We start from the raw sequence: 16,901 nt of genomic DNA, 5'->3' as shown, positions 1-16,901 counted from the left end.
TTGTGTAGAGCTGAATAAATCTGGATAGAGAGACATAAAAGTTTGGCAAGCCACATAATCTATAAATTAGAGAAACGAGAGAACCCAAGAGATTAAATATATTCTAGGTCCGAGTCCTTCATTACCAAAGAAGGAAATTGTACTTTCTAATAGTTTTGCACTTTGGCTACTGACCTGTGTACAAAGAGTTTGCAAAGATCTTTTAAAATAAATCTATTGTATATTTCTGCATCTCAAAAATGTTCACGTTTTATTTCCTTACATGAAATTGAATAGCTGGTATTCTAAATCTTTGCCTTTGAAGTATATTGATCCATGATTCATTCATAAAAGAAGTCTATACTTATAATGCAGTTGCAAAAATAATCAATCTATAGCTTACATTGGATAAAACACTGTATATTGGCACATCATTTTGTATTTGCCCCCTAAATGTCACCTTTGAGAGCCAGAAACATACACACACAAAAACACTACAACTGAAAGAATTCACTACATAGCTATGCTTATGTAAAATAGCTCAGAGAGCGATATCATCAGGCATTTTCAATAAATCTCTGCTCCATGTCCAAATATGACAAGAAATCTGTTCTGACACAGCTTGCCAACAATTGGATTTATATCTAACACTGATGCACAAAGATTTTTCAAGTAGAGATTCCCTGACCAAATTATTTTGCTCCCCAAACAGGGCATATTGGTATTTGAAAATTTTTATGACATTCTTTAAAACGTTAGCACTAAATTTGACCTATAGGATACCTAAAGTGGAGATAAATTTTTTAAAAACAAATCCCTCCCTTGATAATTCTCAACATGACACTTGACAATGTTGAGAGATTTGGTGATGAGAGAAAATAGATAAATATAATAGTAAAGATAAGGATATTTGAAGTGAAAGGAGTTTAGGTAAAACTATTTTTTATTCTGCTTCTGCCTCCCATCCCTTTTCTGTCTTTATATTATATGGACTATCTGGAAATTTAGTGCCTACTGCCAATAATAAATATTCATATCACTTTCACGTTTTAAAATTTTCTCTAAGAAGCAAGTGTCACAGAATGGCATCTACAAGTAGCCACTAATTTTACAATAGTTTCCTTTAGGAAAAGTCCTAACGTTCACAAATATGTGTTTTATAGTTATTTGTAACCTAGCACTAAGGAGTCCAAGCGCTGAAGTCAAAAAGTAAGGATTCATTATCTAGTTCTGCCTCTTGCTAGTGAGTGATCATTATAACAAGTGTAGAAGATGGCTCTCAAGGTCTCCACCTCCTGGGACTCACACTCTTGTGCAGTACCACTCATTATGAGGATTAAAGAGACCTTCTTCAGATTCCTTTGCTGCTCAAGCAAATACCATGAAATGGCTCAGGTTAAACAATGGGAATTTTACTCACTCATGGATTAAAGCAGAAAAAGTCCAAATCAAGGTGTCACGAAGGTGGTGTTTTTTCCCCAAAGATTGTGGCATTCTGATCCTTGGCCCTTAGCGTCTCTGTTACATGTCAATGCACAGCATGGCCTCTCCTGGTCTCTCCCTTCTCTTTCTGGTTCCATTAATTTCAGCTTCTGGCTGCTGGTGACTTTCTTTCTGTCTGTCTGGATTTCATTCTGCTTGTAAAGGACTCTAGTAATAGGATTAAGACCCATCCTGATTGGGCCATGCCATGCCTTAACTGAAGGAGCCTCATCAAAATGTCGTACTTACAGTGGGTTTACACCCACAGAAATGGATTAGATTTAAGAGCATGCTTTTTTCTGGGTTGCACACAGCTTCAAATTACCCAAGACTCTACACAGAGAAGTACAGTAGAGTACCTGGCCAGGAGCCAGGATTCCATAAATGTCGGTAATTGTTATTAGTTCTTGTTATTAATCTACGAGGGCTTCAATAGAGCCATCTAAGACTGGATTGAATATGATTTAAAAGAAAATGTTGTTTAAAACACCCTGTCTTGTGTTTGAAAAAAAAAAAAGTGAAATATTTTGAAACAGAAGTAGATAAATACTAGTTTTTAACTCAGATTTGAACCTGAGAAAATTATGGCCATGTAAAATTTTTAAGATTAGAAAGAAAAGTTTCCCTGGGGGAGGAAAAGAACTAGAGTTATGTTTAAAAAACAAAATCTGGGCTCAAATTCTGGGGCGAGTTAAGGGAAGGCCCTTAATTTAAATGTAGCCAGCCCACGTGTAAAATGTGGTTTATACACACTTTACAAAATGATTTGTGGCATGGGAGTGCCTAGCCCAGTGCTTGCGAGAGATGGCTATGAAAATGTCTTGAGATTAAAAATGGAGGGCATTGTAAGTGGGGAACTTCAAACCCCTACATCCTTCATTTACTCCTTTCTAGATGGCCCTTCTCTACTGAGATCTGCTCAGTTGAGATACAGTTATGAAGTCCAGAAATCTGAAACAGTTGTGAGCATCTGGGTGTATATTATGATACCATGGCTATCAGAGAGATGATAGGAAGAAAAGTAGACTCTGCACTAAGATGCCATGCTTCACTTGAGATGACCTGAATCATCACACTCCTCCCTCCTATGCATCCAGTGATTTTCTCAAGAAAGTGTGAGTCTGTCTTTCATATGCAACCCCAGATCTTCAAAATACATTAATTCAGATGAGAAGAACCCTGGAATAAATGATAGTCGTATTTTGTTGTAGAAATCTCTGAGATAATAGGAATTAAGGAAGAATTCAGTGACATGAATTTTTTAAGGAGAGTTTTGTTTGTTTTTTACATTGCTCTAAGAAACCTTTCTAAAAGCTAAGTATATACTACTTTTACACTTCATCATCTGTAATTGTTTTCACCAACTCTTTGTCAGATCTTTACATGATTATTCCTAAATCTCTGATAAACAAGTCGATTTCCCACCTTGTAAAATTATCCCTATAGATACAACTTTGTACTCTCTATAGGCACCTTTGAGTTTAAAAGCCATATCTAGACTGTCTGTACAAACCAACTAATCTGCTGACTTTGAAAATCCAGTAGATTTACTAATAAATGACTTTTTAACATCATTTCCTTTTAGAACTCTCAAGAACAACCTCTCTTTTAACTCTCATTCACACACAATTGTTTTTAAGTCTATTTTTACACAAAGCCATATATACATGGTTATGTGGGGGCTATAGCTGTGCATAAAAAGATTTCCTCCTGCAGTAAGAGAAGAAATGAAGCATGTCATTTAAAACTCAAAGAAAAATCTCATCTTAAAAACGTAAATTTGAATGCGCTTTGAACCCAGTGCTCCTAGTTATCGTTCGCACAGTTCTGAATAGTTGATATTCTACATGCTGCTGGAGTTTGTGGTAATGGAGCAGTACTTTTCTCTTACCCCTGTGAAAGCATTCTTGGATGGATGTGGATGTCAACAAGGTGATGGAATGAATACCCAGTTCCCAAAGTCCGTTAAGGTAAATCAGTCTTAGTCTGCAGGCTTCTTAGACCATGAATGCAAGGGTCAAATATGGATTCTGACTTGGCATTTAATGTTCCAGGGGTTAGGATTATTGTCACAGGCCAATCCCTCTCAATGACCATCTGTATCCAAAGAGGATCTTTTCGTAGTATGGCACCTAGAGCCAGTAGAACTCCAGTTTTCAAAAACTGGTTTTCCTCATATAGCTTTATTTTATTTTTCAACAGTTTGCCAACTCATTGTTTGGGTTCTGCAGCCAAGTGTCTAAAGCAGATGGCCAGAATAGGAAAATAAGAGCTGGTTCTCACAGTGAATGTTCTTAAAGTCCATAAACCGGTTGCCATAAATAGCCCCAAAGTCATTATAAAAGCAAAACAGCATAACCTCTTTTGCCTAAGCCTTTTTACTGGAACTTTCTGGCTATCTTTCTGAGATTTCTTTTACCTTAATGACTGAATTTATATATTTTCTCAAATATTTACAGGGAATAAGGAAAAAAAAAAGAGAATATGAAATTCAAAAGCAATCTGCCCACCAAGCCCGCATACATTAAAAACACTAGAGTTGTACAAGTGATGTGATCTCAGGCATTATCCGATTCAATCTGCTCTTCTTCCTTGGTCCTATCACCTAGCATTTTACACAAGAAGAAAATAGGCCAAAAATAGAAAGCGAACCTCTCCAAGGCCATATGAATAGCTATATTCCACTGAGTCATAAAATTCTAGAATTGTAATCTAAACCTAAATCACTCACCAGGAATTGCTCTCAGGCAAAGGAAGATGCTTGCCTCATTACACATCCCTTCCACATCAATCATGACTACTGGAGGCATTGGGATAACTTGAAGGATAATCCCAGCCCCACAGAAACCTGTAGTTTCAGCTGAGGCCTCTGTTAACCTCATCATCAGTTCAATTTCTTTTTCTGCATTATCCTGAGCCCCTCACCCCTCACGGCATTCAATAAGACCTGTCCGCCAATCTGTCTCAGAGTCTGATTCTTGGGAAACCCTTATATCCTGTAGAAGGTCAGGTAAATTTCTGATGCTACTGTTTTCTCATAATTGATTTCATCATAGTGAAAAAAAACAAACACTTAAAATGACTCTTTTGGTCATTCTAAAAATTGTCACTCTTTGCCATCATTTTTCTAGAAAGAGCCCTGGATTGGGGATCAAAATATTTGGGTTATCTGCTGCATGTTTTTCAACTGGCATGTTACTCATGAACCTCAGTGTACTTAGTTGTGAGATATGTTTGGGGGTAAGGAATAGCATATGTCATGTAATGTTGTTAACCAAGAAAGATAAATTTTAGACAAATAAACAGATTTTGCACTCTGATGAAATTAAATACATTTTCCCCATGGGTTTTAAGAACCAAAACCAAATTCAGAGTGCACATATTTTATCTTCTAATCAATGTTTTATAAATCATGGTGAGAAATGTCATGGAAGAAGAGAAAAATACAAAACCTTATAAGCATAATTATTCCTAAGCGGAACAGAAAACATCTTTATACATGTGACTGGAAATATGAAAAATGCTGTGGTTTGCAATTATGCCAGATTTAATATACTAATAAAATTAAGTGATTGGAAGTGGGGACCATCAGTAAATTGATCTATTATTCTAGATGAAATCACAGCTCTGCCAAGATACAGTTCTACATTTTTTTTCAACAAAGTTTTCTGAAGCCTTATCAATTGGGTCAGATGCAAACAGACAATTTTGTTTAATTGAAGGGTAAAGATTTTTATTTAAAACCAACTGTGACCATATGTCAAAGTAATTTAGTTTTGCTACAGTCTCACCAACCCAGACCTTGAAGAGAACAAAGAAAAATGAAATGTCACAAAGTTATTTAAAAAGATGTATATTTTATGCCTTCTTTTCATTTGTTAGTAAAATTTTATTGAAGTATAATATACATATCAAAAATTGAATATGTCCTAAATGGAATTCTCAATGATTTTCCATAGGAAAAATGCTTTTAACCATCATCCAGAGCAGGAATGGAAGCATCAGCAGAAACTGCCACATGGCCTCATTCGGTCACTCATTACCCCCAATCCCAGATGAGTAACAACCCTCCTGAATTCTAACATCAAAAGTGTTGTGCCTGTTTTTGAACTTTACATAAATTGAATCATGCAGGTGTGTTAGGTTTCTTCTGTGCAACATGACATCTGTGAAATTCTCTAGATGGTTTTGTGTGGTTTTAATTTGTTTATTTTCATTGCTGAATGGTCTTCCATTGTTTGAATCTATGACAATCTATTTAACTCCAGTAATAAAGACCCAAAATGTACAGCGAGCGAATTGAATTGCCACACTATTCATGTCTTTTGGTGAACACAGTACCTATTTCTGTTGGGTACACACCCAAGAGTGGCATATATCTAGGAATGGAATTGCTGGGCCAGAATTTTTTAATAAATTTTATAATCATATGTAACATTAAAAACAATATACATGCATATTTGATAAATTTTAATATCAAAAAATCATCAACAACAACATCAACATCATTGATGTGGGAGGAGTGGGGTGGGGGTGGGGTATATGGCAACCTCTTATATTTTTTAGTGTAACATTTTTTGTGATCTATGTATCTTCAAAGAAATACAGTTTAAAAAAATGATGGGGGTAGGGGGGTAGGGAATGGGGTATATGGGAATCTCTTATGCTTTTTAATGTAACATTCTGTGTGATCTATAACTTAAAAGACAATTAAAAAATAAAATAAAATTAAACAACAAAAAAAACCACATATATGGAATTTCATAACAGCACACACACATACACAAATCATCTGTTGCTGATCATCTTAGGGGTCTCATGCATGTTGAGTCAGACACAGACAATGTTACTATGAAGAGGTTTGTTATTTCAGTCATGGAGCAACCCAGGTCTGTGGGCTACAACGTGAGGCAGCACAGTGTGATGGATAGAATGAGCAGAGGCTTTGGGTTCAGACTCTCAGATCCTCAGTTTCCAGGTTTGTGAACTGGAGACACTTCATTCAAAAATCTTTTAGAAATAAGAAAAAGGATATGAACAAGATATAGTATGCATGACCTCAGTATTGCTGATGAGGTCATCTATCAGAGAGATTCTGAGATTGCCCAGGTGTCCGAGCACAAAATTGACACTAATTTTGTGCTAGGCTCTGAGCCATGCATTGTGTGAATATGAAGATGAATTAGACTCAGTCCCTACCTATCATGAAGTAATTCACAAGCTTTTAGAGAAAGAAAATTTGGATTTGAATACCTAAGCTTATGAGGCAGTATGTAAAAAATACCACAAAGGTGGTATAAAGGAATGCATGAAAAAGGAAATCATAATGTCTGAATGGAGTAATCAGAAAAGAAAGAATTTGTGCAAGCATCAGTATCTGCTCTGGTATTTGATAGATGCATAAACTCTGTTAGCTAGAGGTAGCCACTGAGTCACTTCAAAATGAGAAAAGGGTGAAGAATGTAAAACAAATAAAGGGTAATGGTTATTTTGGGACTGGCAATTAGTCTAGCTTGGCAAGAGTCTAGGCTAAATATAAGCATATAGCAACAGGAAACTAGGAATGTTGGTTCCGATCAGATATGCAGAGGAGTATTTTTTTTTTTTCCTGGCAGACAATAGGGAGTCATTGGAGAAATCTGGCAAGCAAGATAGATAAGAGTCGGGAAGACACTACAGACAGGGAGACTGTGAATCTCTTTTGAAAGTTCGGGTGTGCGGTCATAAAGAAGAGAATAAAAGTATTACTCTTGAGAATGAGAAGGCAGCCAGGGATTTCAAAAAATACTGTGAAAGAAGACTCAACAGGCCAAAGGAAACTATTTGCCAAGAAAGTTATATATGAGACAGAAAGGCCCCACAAAGGTTCTGAAGCAAAATGATTATTGAGAAGGAAGCTATCAAAAATTGGCAAAGATAGAACTTAGATGCAAGAAGGAAGTGGCTGGGGTAGGGGAGGGAGCCAAGAGTAGAGTCTCTTCATATGTAGTAAATGGAATGAAAGAAAGAGGACAATCGCTTCACAGAACATGCTTGGAGCATAATGTTTATAAGTACAGGACCCTGAAGCCAGACCTTCTGAGTCCAAATTCTGGTTCTGTCACCTTCTGGCTGTGTAACTGTGAGCAAGTTACTTAAAATCTGCAAGCTTCAGTTGTTTAATTGATAAAACAGGTATAAGAATAGTGTCTACTCCATGAATTGAACAGTGCCGGACACTTTGCAAATGTCATATATGTTTCTGTATTAATTTATTCAGTTGACTAAATTGTATTGAGGGAGGGTCTACCATGTGCCAGGCACTGTTCTGAGCACTGGAGACACAGAGGAATCAAACAGGCCAGAATCCCTGCCCTTATGGAGATTATATTTTAATATGAGAAACAAATAAACACAAAACTGCTAGTAGACTTGTGATAAGTGCTACTAAAGAAAAATGAAACAAAAGGCTAGAGATGATCAGAGATGCTATGCTAAGCAATGGTCAGGGAAAATCTGTTTATGGAGGTGGTATTTGAGTACAGACATGAACAAAATTAGGTGTAATCCGTGTAAATATAGACCAAAAGGGTATACAGGGCAAGAGAACAACTACAGCAGAGGCCCTGAATTGAGAATGTGTTTATTATCTAAGAAACAGAGAGGAGGGCCAATCTGAAATGGAATAGAGAGGAGGAATAGAAAATGAAGTGAATGATATGACTAGAGGCTGTGATGGGAAGTCACTAGAATTTGTTGAGTAGAAGAGTAACATGATCTAACTCATATGTTAAAAGACCGCTGTGTAGACAATTGACTATAGAGGCTAGATTTAAAGAAAAGAAACTAGCGGCAAGGTTTTATAGTAGTCCAGTAATCTACAAGAGATGTGGGGGCTTGGATAAGGGCAGCTGTAGAGATGTAGAGGTGTGATCAGATTTCAGACATGTTTTGAAAACAGAAACTACAGGATTTGCTGAAAGATTGGATCTGATGTATGAGGCAAAGAGAATAAAGAGACATGAAACTTCTTTCTTGTTTTGACTAGAATAAATGGATGAACAGTGATCTCATTTACCAAAAGGAGGAGCACAGCAGGAGAGTCCCATTTGGAGTGGTATAGGGAATTATGGAAAAGTCAGAGTTCCATTTTGGATGTGTTGACACACCTGTTAGAGAGCCAGTGGAAAACTTGCATGCAGAGTTGATAGGAATTTTGGATTTTTTCAAAAGAAATTAGGCTGGAGATAGCATTTGGGATCCACCAGTATATAGAAAGCACTAAAGTGATTAATACTAGGAGCAGACTGAGCCCTGGGCACTTTCTGACTAAGAGACTGGGATGAGGAGGAGTAAGTAAAGGAGCCGGAGCAGGTGCAGGAGCAGCCAATGTGGTAAGAAGAAAACCAGGAGCTTTTGGGGTCCTGCCCAAGTGAGGAAAGTGCTGCAGTAAAAGTTGATAAACTCTGCCAAAGTTTGCAGAGATTCTGAGATGTGACCATTTGATTTTGCAATGTGGAGATTATCAAAAACCTTGGCAATCATCATTTAAGTGGAGTGGGAACATGGAAATCTCATTAAAAATAATAAGTAAGATTAAAAAGAGGAGAAAGTAAGTATAGACAATATTTAATGGTATTTTTTCAATAAAAGGGGAAGAGTGGGGTTATAGTTACAAGGGGGCATGCCTTCAAGGAAATGTGTGTAATACAGGGCTTGTTATGGTATGTTTCTGTGCTTTTGGGAGTAATCTAGTAAGGAGAGACAACTAATTATGCAGAAAAAGGAAGGTAAACTTACAGAAGTATTTCTATCTGATTGAGAAAGAACAGGGACAAAAGAAGGAGTTAGCCTCAGATAGGTGCACAGTTTGGCTATATATAAGGCAAAATACAGGTGGGTTAGTAAATCTGATGGAAGGGTAAGGATGCTATTTTCTGAATGCTTCTCTTTTCATGGGGATAGGGGATGGAGTTCTGAAAATAAGAATAAATATCAGACATCCAACCAATAAAGGGAGACAATGAATGACAGAGATATGGGGTGGCATTTCCAGGCAGGTGAGAGTTCGACTTGGAACTAGTTTCAAGCTTGTCTGTGGTCATTATTTCCAGCAAGCAGGACAATTGTTTTTTCTCCAGACATGTTCAGATGTGAAGATATGGGCTAAGAGTCAGTGCAGGACCTGGTTTCATCAGCATTGAGGTTTTATTCAGATGAGTAGGATGATGAGTGAGGATCCAGGGAGATGTGGATGTTTGCCAGGAAATGATAATAAATGGCTATGGATTTGAAATTGAGTATGGAGGGAAATGAGGGAATGAGGGGGATGAGGGACAGTGGGAATGTGGCTGGGTTAATGGACTGAAGAATTGTTGGCAAGGGAGTAATAGAATAATTGAACAGGTATGCAGTAAGGTGATAGAAAAAGGGATGATGGAAACTGACAGTATGTAGGAGTGCAGTTTTTGGTTTAGTGTGTGACATAGAGTTGATGGATTGTAGTGGGAAAGAGTCAATATCATTGCAGGTTACACAAAAGAACTAACAGTCTAGGGCATTGGATGGATTGTCTGCATAGATACTGTAATTACCAAGATTGATCATAGATGTAATTGGAAAGAAAGTGATCCCCAGATGCTGATATCTTCAGGAAATGCGGAAGGATGATAGAAAACTTCAATAAGGAAGATTGGTGGATATTTGGTAATACTTGCTGCAAGGGAGCTAGATTATTTAACCAGAAAAATTGTACCTATTAAAGAAGTAAAGGGAAGCGGACTTGGCCCAATGGATAGGGCATCCGCCTACCACATGGGAGGTCCGTGGTTCAAACCCAGGCCTCCTGGACCGGTGTGGAGCTGGCCCATGCGCAGTGCTGATGTGTGCAAGGAGTGCCCTGCCACGCAGGGGTGTCCCCCCCGTAGAGGAGCCCCACACACAAGGAGTGTGCCCCGTAAGGAGAGCCACCCAGCACGAAAGAAAGTGCAGCCTGTCCAAGAACGGCACCACACACACGGAGAGCTGACACAACAAGATGATGAAACAAAAAGAAACACAAATTCCTGGTGCTGTTGATAAGGACAAAAGTGGTCACAGAAGAACACACAGCGAATGGACACAGAGAGCAGACAATTTGGTTGGGGGGAAGGGGAGAGAAATAAATAAATCTTGAAAAAAAAAAAGAAGTAAAAAAGCTATGAAGGTGATAATTGGAATAAGATCAACAATACTGACTGAGAGTTCAATTCTTTTTACATAAATTCATATATTTTACAAACAATTTCTTAAGACAGCCATCTATCACCATTGGGCAGTCCACCTGATCGTATGCAACAAATGCAACAATATGAGTGAGGACTTCCACCTCCGAATTACAAATGATAAAGTTTTCGTTGTTCTTCACTATCTCCATTTGCCTAGAAAACTCAGGGAAAGCTGTATTTTTGGATTATTTGATAAAATAAAAAGAGCAGTCCATTTCTTAATAGGGTACCAATTTTACTCACCAGGATTGTTGGATTGGGCATCCATGGGAATCATGAGTTTAGCCCGGGTGGCTCGGCGTGCAGCCAGAGACCTCTCCAGAGTGGACATGGAGCTCCCTGCTTCTTCAGTGTCTTGACCTAAAACATATATATATACACACAAATATATGTATTTATAAATATATGTATATAGTCCCGAGAGATACCTTTCCTTCAATAATGCAGCCCTTTCTTTATGTCATTTCTAATCATTCAAGTACAGTTTTATTTTCAAGGGTTTGGATTTTGTTGTTGTGATAAATATTCACATACACATAGACATAGACATACACAAACATATATGCAAATAACATAAAATTTCTCATTTTAAACATTTTAAGTATATAATTCAGTGATACTAACCACATTTACAATGTTATACTACTAAAGCCTCCATCCTTTATCAAAACTTATTCATTACCCAAACAGAGATGCCCAAAGAGAACTGATTCTAATGATAATTTTAATCACTGAAGAAAAGCAAAGAAAATTCAGTATCCACAAACACATTAAGAGAGTCCACCCAAAACAGAAATTGTTTTCACTATGTAATGACTCCCCATTCCTCCTCACCCTACTCTCTCACCCACTCACCCCTGCCGCTGGTAACCTGTGATCTCCTTTCTGTGTCTACGAATTTGTTTATTCTAGATATTTTATAAAAGTAGACTCATAAAATATTTGTCATTTTGTGACTGGCTTATTTCACTCAGCAAAGTTTTTAAGGTTCTTCCTGTGTTGTAGCATGTATTGGAACTCCAATTCTTTCTATAGCTGAATAATAGTCCATTGAATGTATATACCATACTTTATTTATCTATTCAACTGTTACTGGACACATGGATTGTTTGCACCTTTTGACTCTTGTGAATTATGTTCTTATGAAGGTGGGTGTACAAGTATCTGTTTTAGGCCCTGTTTTCAATTCTTTTAGTATATACCCAGGAGCAGAATAGTCAGGTCAAATGGTAGTTATGTGTTTAACTTTTTGAGGAACAGCAATACTGCTTTCTACCATGGCTGTACCATTTTCCATTCTCTCTAGCAATGTGCAAGGGTTCCAATTTCTCCACATTCTCACCAACACTTGCAACTTTCTGGGGTTTTTGTTTTAAATAATAGCCATCCTACTGGGTGTGAAATAGTCCACAGATATTTTAAATAATATTAACTACTTCATTGTTACCCAAATATATTTTCATTGTAAAAACATTAACAAAATTAAACATAATATCATTAATCAGAAAGAACTACTGTTTTTTATTTAGAGATTTATACTTTTTGCATATATATGTAGAAATAGTAGAGTATACATATTCATATATTTTTAAATGGCATTATACTGTACATACTGCTTTTTTGTAACTTGCTTAAGAAAAATCAGAATCTTTCTGATTCAATAAATAAGCTAGTAATATAATTTTAATAGCTCCATGTTTCATTATGTGAATTTTCCATAATTTATGAAACTAATATTTCAGACCCAAAGGCATGAAATCTTATTACAAAAAGACAGGAAACAAACTACGGTCTTCAAAGATAAGGATGAGCATTACATAAATTTATAAATTTATAATGATCCATTAAATTCTATATACTAAAAATTCATTAAAAATAATAAGAAAGAATGATATATGTGAACTTGAAATCTTAATCAAAATACATGATAAAGGAAAGAAACCAAAGATAGGAATAGTGTGTATCATGTACCCATTTGTGTAATAATAATAAGAAAGCATATTGTAAACAAACACACCTATCTTTTATCTGCATATTTGCATAGGAATGCTATGCATAAAATTTTTAACATTGGTTTTCACTGGGGAGAAGGATTAGGAATTTGGGATTGGGAAAAGTCAAACTTATTTTTTATTGTGTAACTTTATGTACTTTTTTCTTGTTTTTATCCTATGAATGGAATCTTTTTTCAGTCAAAATAATGGTTAATAAAGTGTAAATGTAAAATAATGCCGAGAGAAACTTTTGGGTAACCAAGATATTGGTGGCTACCTAAATCTGAATCTGACCACATACCTCCAAAAACTATATAGAACCCTGATGAAGACAAATTAAACTATGTGAATCCTACTTCTTCAGTATAACTAAAAAACAGAGAACACAACAAACTTCAAATTGCCTGTAAGCAAAAAAATGAAAAACAATATCAACAAAGCTATTACTCAAGCAGTTCCTCAAGCCTTTGTGGATTGCTGTTTCTCTTTTGAAACTGCACCAAACAGAGAAGAGGGACGAGGACTCCAAGATGGACCCGGAATCATTCATTAGAAGAGAAATTATACTCTAACTGTAAAACTTCTGAAAAAGTTTCCTGGTAGACTAGAACACTTAAAAATGTGTAGATTTTAAACAATAGCATAAAAAAATAAACATGACTGGGAAGAAGAAGGGAAAAAGAAATAGCTGTTTTCTGAGGAAAATTCAGTATCCAGAAACACATTGAGTCCACTATTGAGACACTAAACACTTGCTCCAATGTTACCCCCTCCCTACATGTTCATTAAAAAACCGTACTGCACTAACAGAAGAAGAAACTTTTGAAAGAACAATCTTATAAATGACTCTAAATTATCAATTCTTTACCCAAGATAAACATAAGTAGTCTTCATCTATACAAATCAGTATAAAAAGAAAACAAAAAAAAAAGAATGAAATAATTTCAGCTTATGAAAATTTCTTTGATAAATTTAAAGCAGAAGAAAATTGTAACACAATATTCTAGTTTGAATTAAATATCCTCAAACAAGCATTTGGGAATATGGGAATACAACAATTAAGCAAATATTAAAAAATAAGGACATGGACAGAAAACCATGAGAAATAAATTGGAGTAGCTGAAATTCAGAGAAAAAGAAAATCATTTCCGAAATGGAGACAAAATTATGAGATGCCCAAAGAGGACTGATTTCAATGACAATTTTAATCATTGAAGAAAAGCAAGGAAAAATCCCAGAGTATTTCATACAATAAAAAAGTGGTAAAAATGGTCAAAGAGAAAGTGTTTGAAATGGAAGACATGGAAAGAAGATCTAAATATTTATAACTGGAATCACTGAAAATAAATGCAACATGGAGAAACTGGACTACTATTTAAAATTTTAATCCAAAAATATGTTCTCTGATTAATATAAATCTGAATCTACATATTAAAAGAGTTGAGAAGGATTAACCCTGTGAAATTTTTAGTCAAATTGTTGTATTTTAAAAGAAATTTTGAAATTTTAAGATCTTCAGGACAAAATTATTAGAATAGCTTACCAGTGCAAGAGAATTAAGTTGGCATTTATCTTTTTATCTATATCTATATCTATCTTTCTATTGAGAAAGAGATACAGATTGCAAGTGAGACAGAGAGGGAGCCACACACACACACACACAGAATACAAATGACAACAAACAGGAAAAAATCTTAATTGATGGATTTAGGTTAAAATTATCAAGGAGTTCCTTATACTATTCTCAAAAACTGTCTAAGCTTAAAATTTTATCAAAATTAGAATGGTAATAAATTGCTAAAAATATGATCATGCTAAAAATAAATCCATTTATTTAGCTCATTTGATGATTCTAACAGTATTTTCACCATGAATAATATTGTGATTATATTTACACAATTATAAAATCAACTGGTTAAATCAGTTAATTTAGTTAAAGATAGAAACTAGGGAAGCAGATTTGGCCCAAAGGATAGGGCATCCACTTACCACATGGGAAGTCCAAGGTTCAAACCCAGGGCCTCCTGACCCGTGTGATGAGCTGGCCCACATGCTGTGCTGATGTGCCCAAGGAGTGCCCTGTCACACAGGGGTGTCCCCTGTGTAGGAGAGCCCCATGTGCAAGGAGTGCACCCCATAAGGAGAGCCACCCAGTGCAAAAATGTGCTGCCTGCCCAGGAATAGCGCTGCACACATGGAGAGCTGATGCAGCAAGGTGATGCAACAAAACGAGACACAGATTCCAGGTGCAGACACAGAAGAACACACAGTGAATGGACACAGAGAGCAGACAACTTGGGGGGGGGGCTTGGCAGGAAAGGGGAGAGAAATAAATAAAAAATAAATCTTAAAAAAATATATATAGAAACTATACATGAATTCATCTTAAAACCAGCCGGAAGAAAACCATCAAGAAATAATGATTTGAAGCATTTTTTTTTCAGTTCTCAAAACAAAGTTAAAACTTTAGTTTGATAACATTTTAACATTTATTGGCACAATTAGAATTTATACAGTGCCACTGACTTTAATGATTTATTTTATTGAATAGAGTGGCTTTTTTCTATTATTGGAAGAAGCGCCTGTAGCATCATTGAGAGAAAATATGATATATTTTAAATAGCAAATTTATTATGTTTGTTTTTTGAAATTTCAAGGACGCTTCAATGAACATTTCTTAATAAATATACAGCACCTCCATTTAAGCAATGTTTTAGGGCCATTACAAATTCTTTCCAAAATAGTTCTTAGGTCAGAGAGACCACTGACAACCCTTGCATAAACCTAAATATTTGTCCTGTCTTGAAATGTAATGGAGCAAATGTTTTTTAAAATCAGAATATTGTTTGGGATGAGTGTGCATATTTTCTTCCTCCACTGGCCACCTCTCCTGAATTGTAAATGTTATCACTAAATTTGCATCTCTTGCCCACATATTAAATTAAAAGTCTGTTTGAAAGAGCTGCTCTCATTTGGGAAAATACAACTTCCAAAGATATTTAGCATTTTACTTCTTCCTTCTTTGTACATTTAATTATTAAAGTAAAGAAACTACTCTATTAATCTTTTCTATTTACAGAAGTTATCTCTCTGGTCAACAAATTTGAGATATATACTAAAGATTTTACCTTTAGTACTCTAATACCTGAAATGTGATACTATAACCTGGTGCCATTTTATCTTATATCCCTATCACTTCCTCCATCATATGTGGAATGTTTCTGCAGTTAGAGAGAATCTGTTAACTCAGTAGAACTCCAAACAGGATAAACTCAAAGAAATCCATCACAAGACACATCATAGGCAAATTTCTGAAAACTAAAGACAAAGGATAAAAGGTCAAAAGCTGTAAGAGTGAAACACCTTATTTATAGGGGAAAAACAATTCAAATGGCAACAGATTTCTCATTAGAAATAACAGGGGCCAGGAGGAAGTGCCAAATTTTTAAGTGCTAAAAGAAATGAACTATCAACAAGAATTCTATATCCAGTGAAAATATGCTTCACGAATAAAGGCGAAACCGAGCTTTCACCTTTTGGTGAAACCAAACTTTATTTTCAGATGAAGTTTCAAAAACGAAGAGAATTTGTCACCACTTGATCTATTCTCAATGAATAGCTAAAGGAAGTTTTCTAAATGGGCAGGAAATAATAAAAGAAGGAAAAATAGAATAATAGAAAACAAAAATATGGGTAAATACAATAGACTTTCCTTCTCTTTAGTTTTCAAAATTATGTTTGAAAGGAAGGAAAAATGATAACACTATCTAAGGTGGTTTTCAAAATAACATAAAAATGTGGAATCAAATTATGATGAAATAGTTTCCTAATAAGTCATCTTGATACTACTGGATGTTTCCCCCCAATTCCTGATTGTTTTTTATTCAAGGAATAGGCAGTGTTCAGAACCATAGGAATTCATTTAGATTCTTGACATAATTGTTTTTTCATTGATATTTTTATAATTAAGGCAAAATCCACATAACATACAATTTATTCATTTTAACCATCTTAAAGTGTAAATTTCAATTACTTCCAGTCCATGCTCAATGTTGTACACTCATCACTACTATCTAATTAAAGAACATTTTCTTCACACCAAAAAGAAAATAAGTATTCTCTATTCAATTTCTGAAGTATAATTAAGCAATAGAACTTTTGTATTCTAAAGTAAATATCCAAGTATGGCATTAAATATCCC

The 16,901-nt window shown here is 35.5% G+C and overlaps 1 protein-coding gene across 6 annotated transcripts in view; it reads right to left on the bottom strand.

Moving 5' to 3' along the window:
- The window catches only part of DCC (DCC netrin 1 receptor), a 1,130,593-nt gene that overhangs the window by 45,740 nt on the left and 1,067,952 nt on the right, over positions 1-16,901 (bottom strand). For all 6 annotated transcript variants that reach the window (XM_058277746.1, XM_058277743.2, XM_058277744.2 and 3 more), the window contains exon 25: positions 10,950-11,066. In XM_058277746.1, the coding sequence (XP_058133729.1) occupies positions 10,950-11,066 (117 nt within the window). The remainder of the gene's footprint in view (positions 1-10,949; positions 11,067-16,901) is intronic.

This window comes from Dasypus novemcinctus, chromosome 16 (genome assembly GCF_030445035.2).
Source record: "Dasypus novemcinctus isolate mDasNov1 chromosome 16, mDasNov1.1.hap2, whole genome shotgun sequence".
Lineage (NCBI taxonomy): Eukaryota > Metazoa > Chordata > Mammalia > Cingulata > Dasypodidae > Dasypus > Dasypus novemcinctus.
Note: the sequence above shows the minus strand (reverse complement) of the source record. Positions and strands in the feature narration are given on the sequence as shown.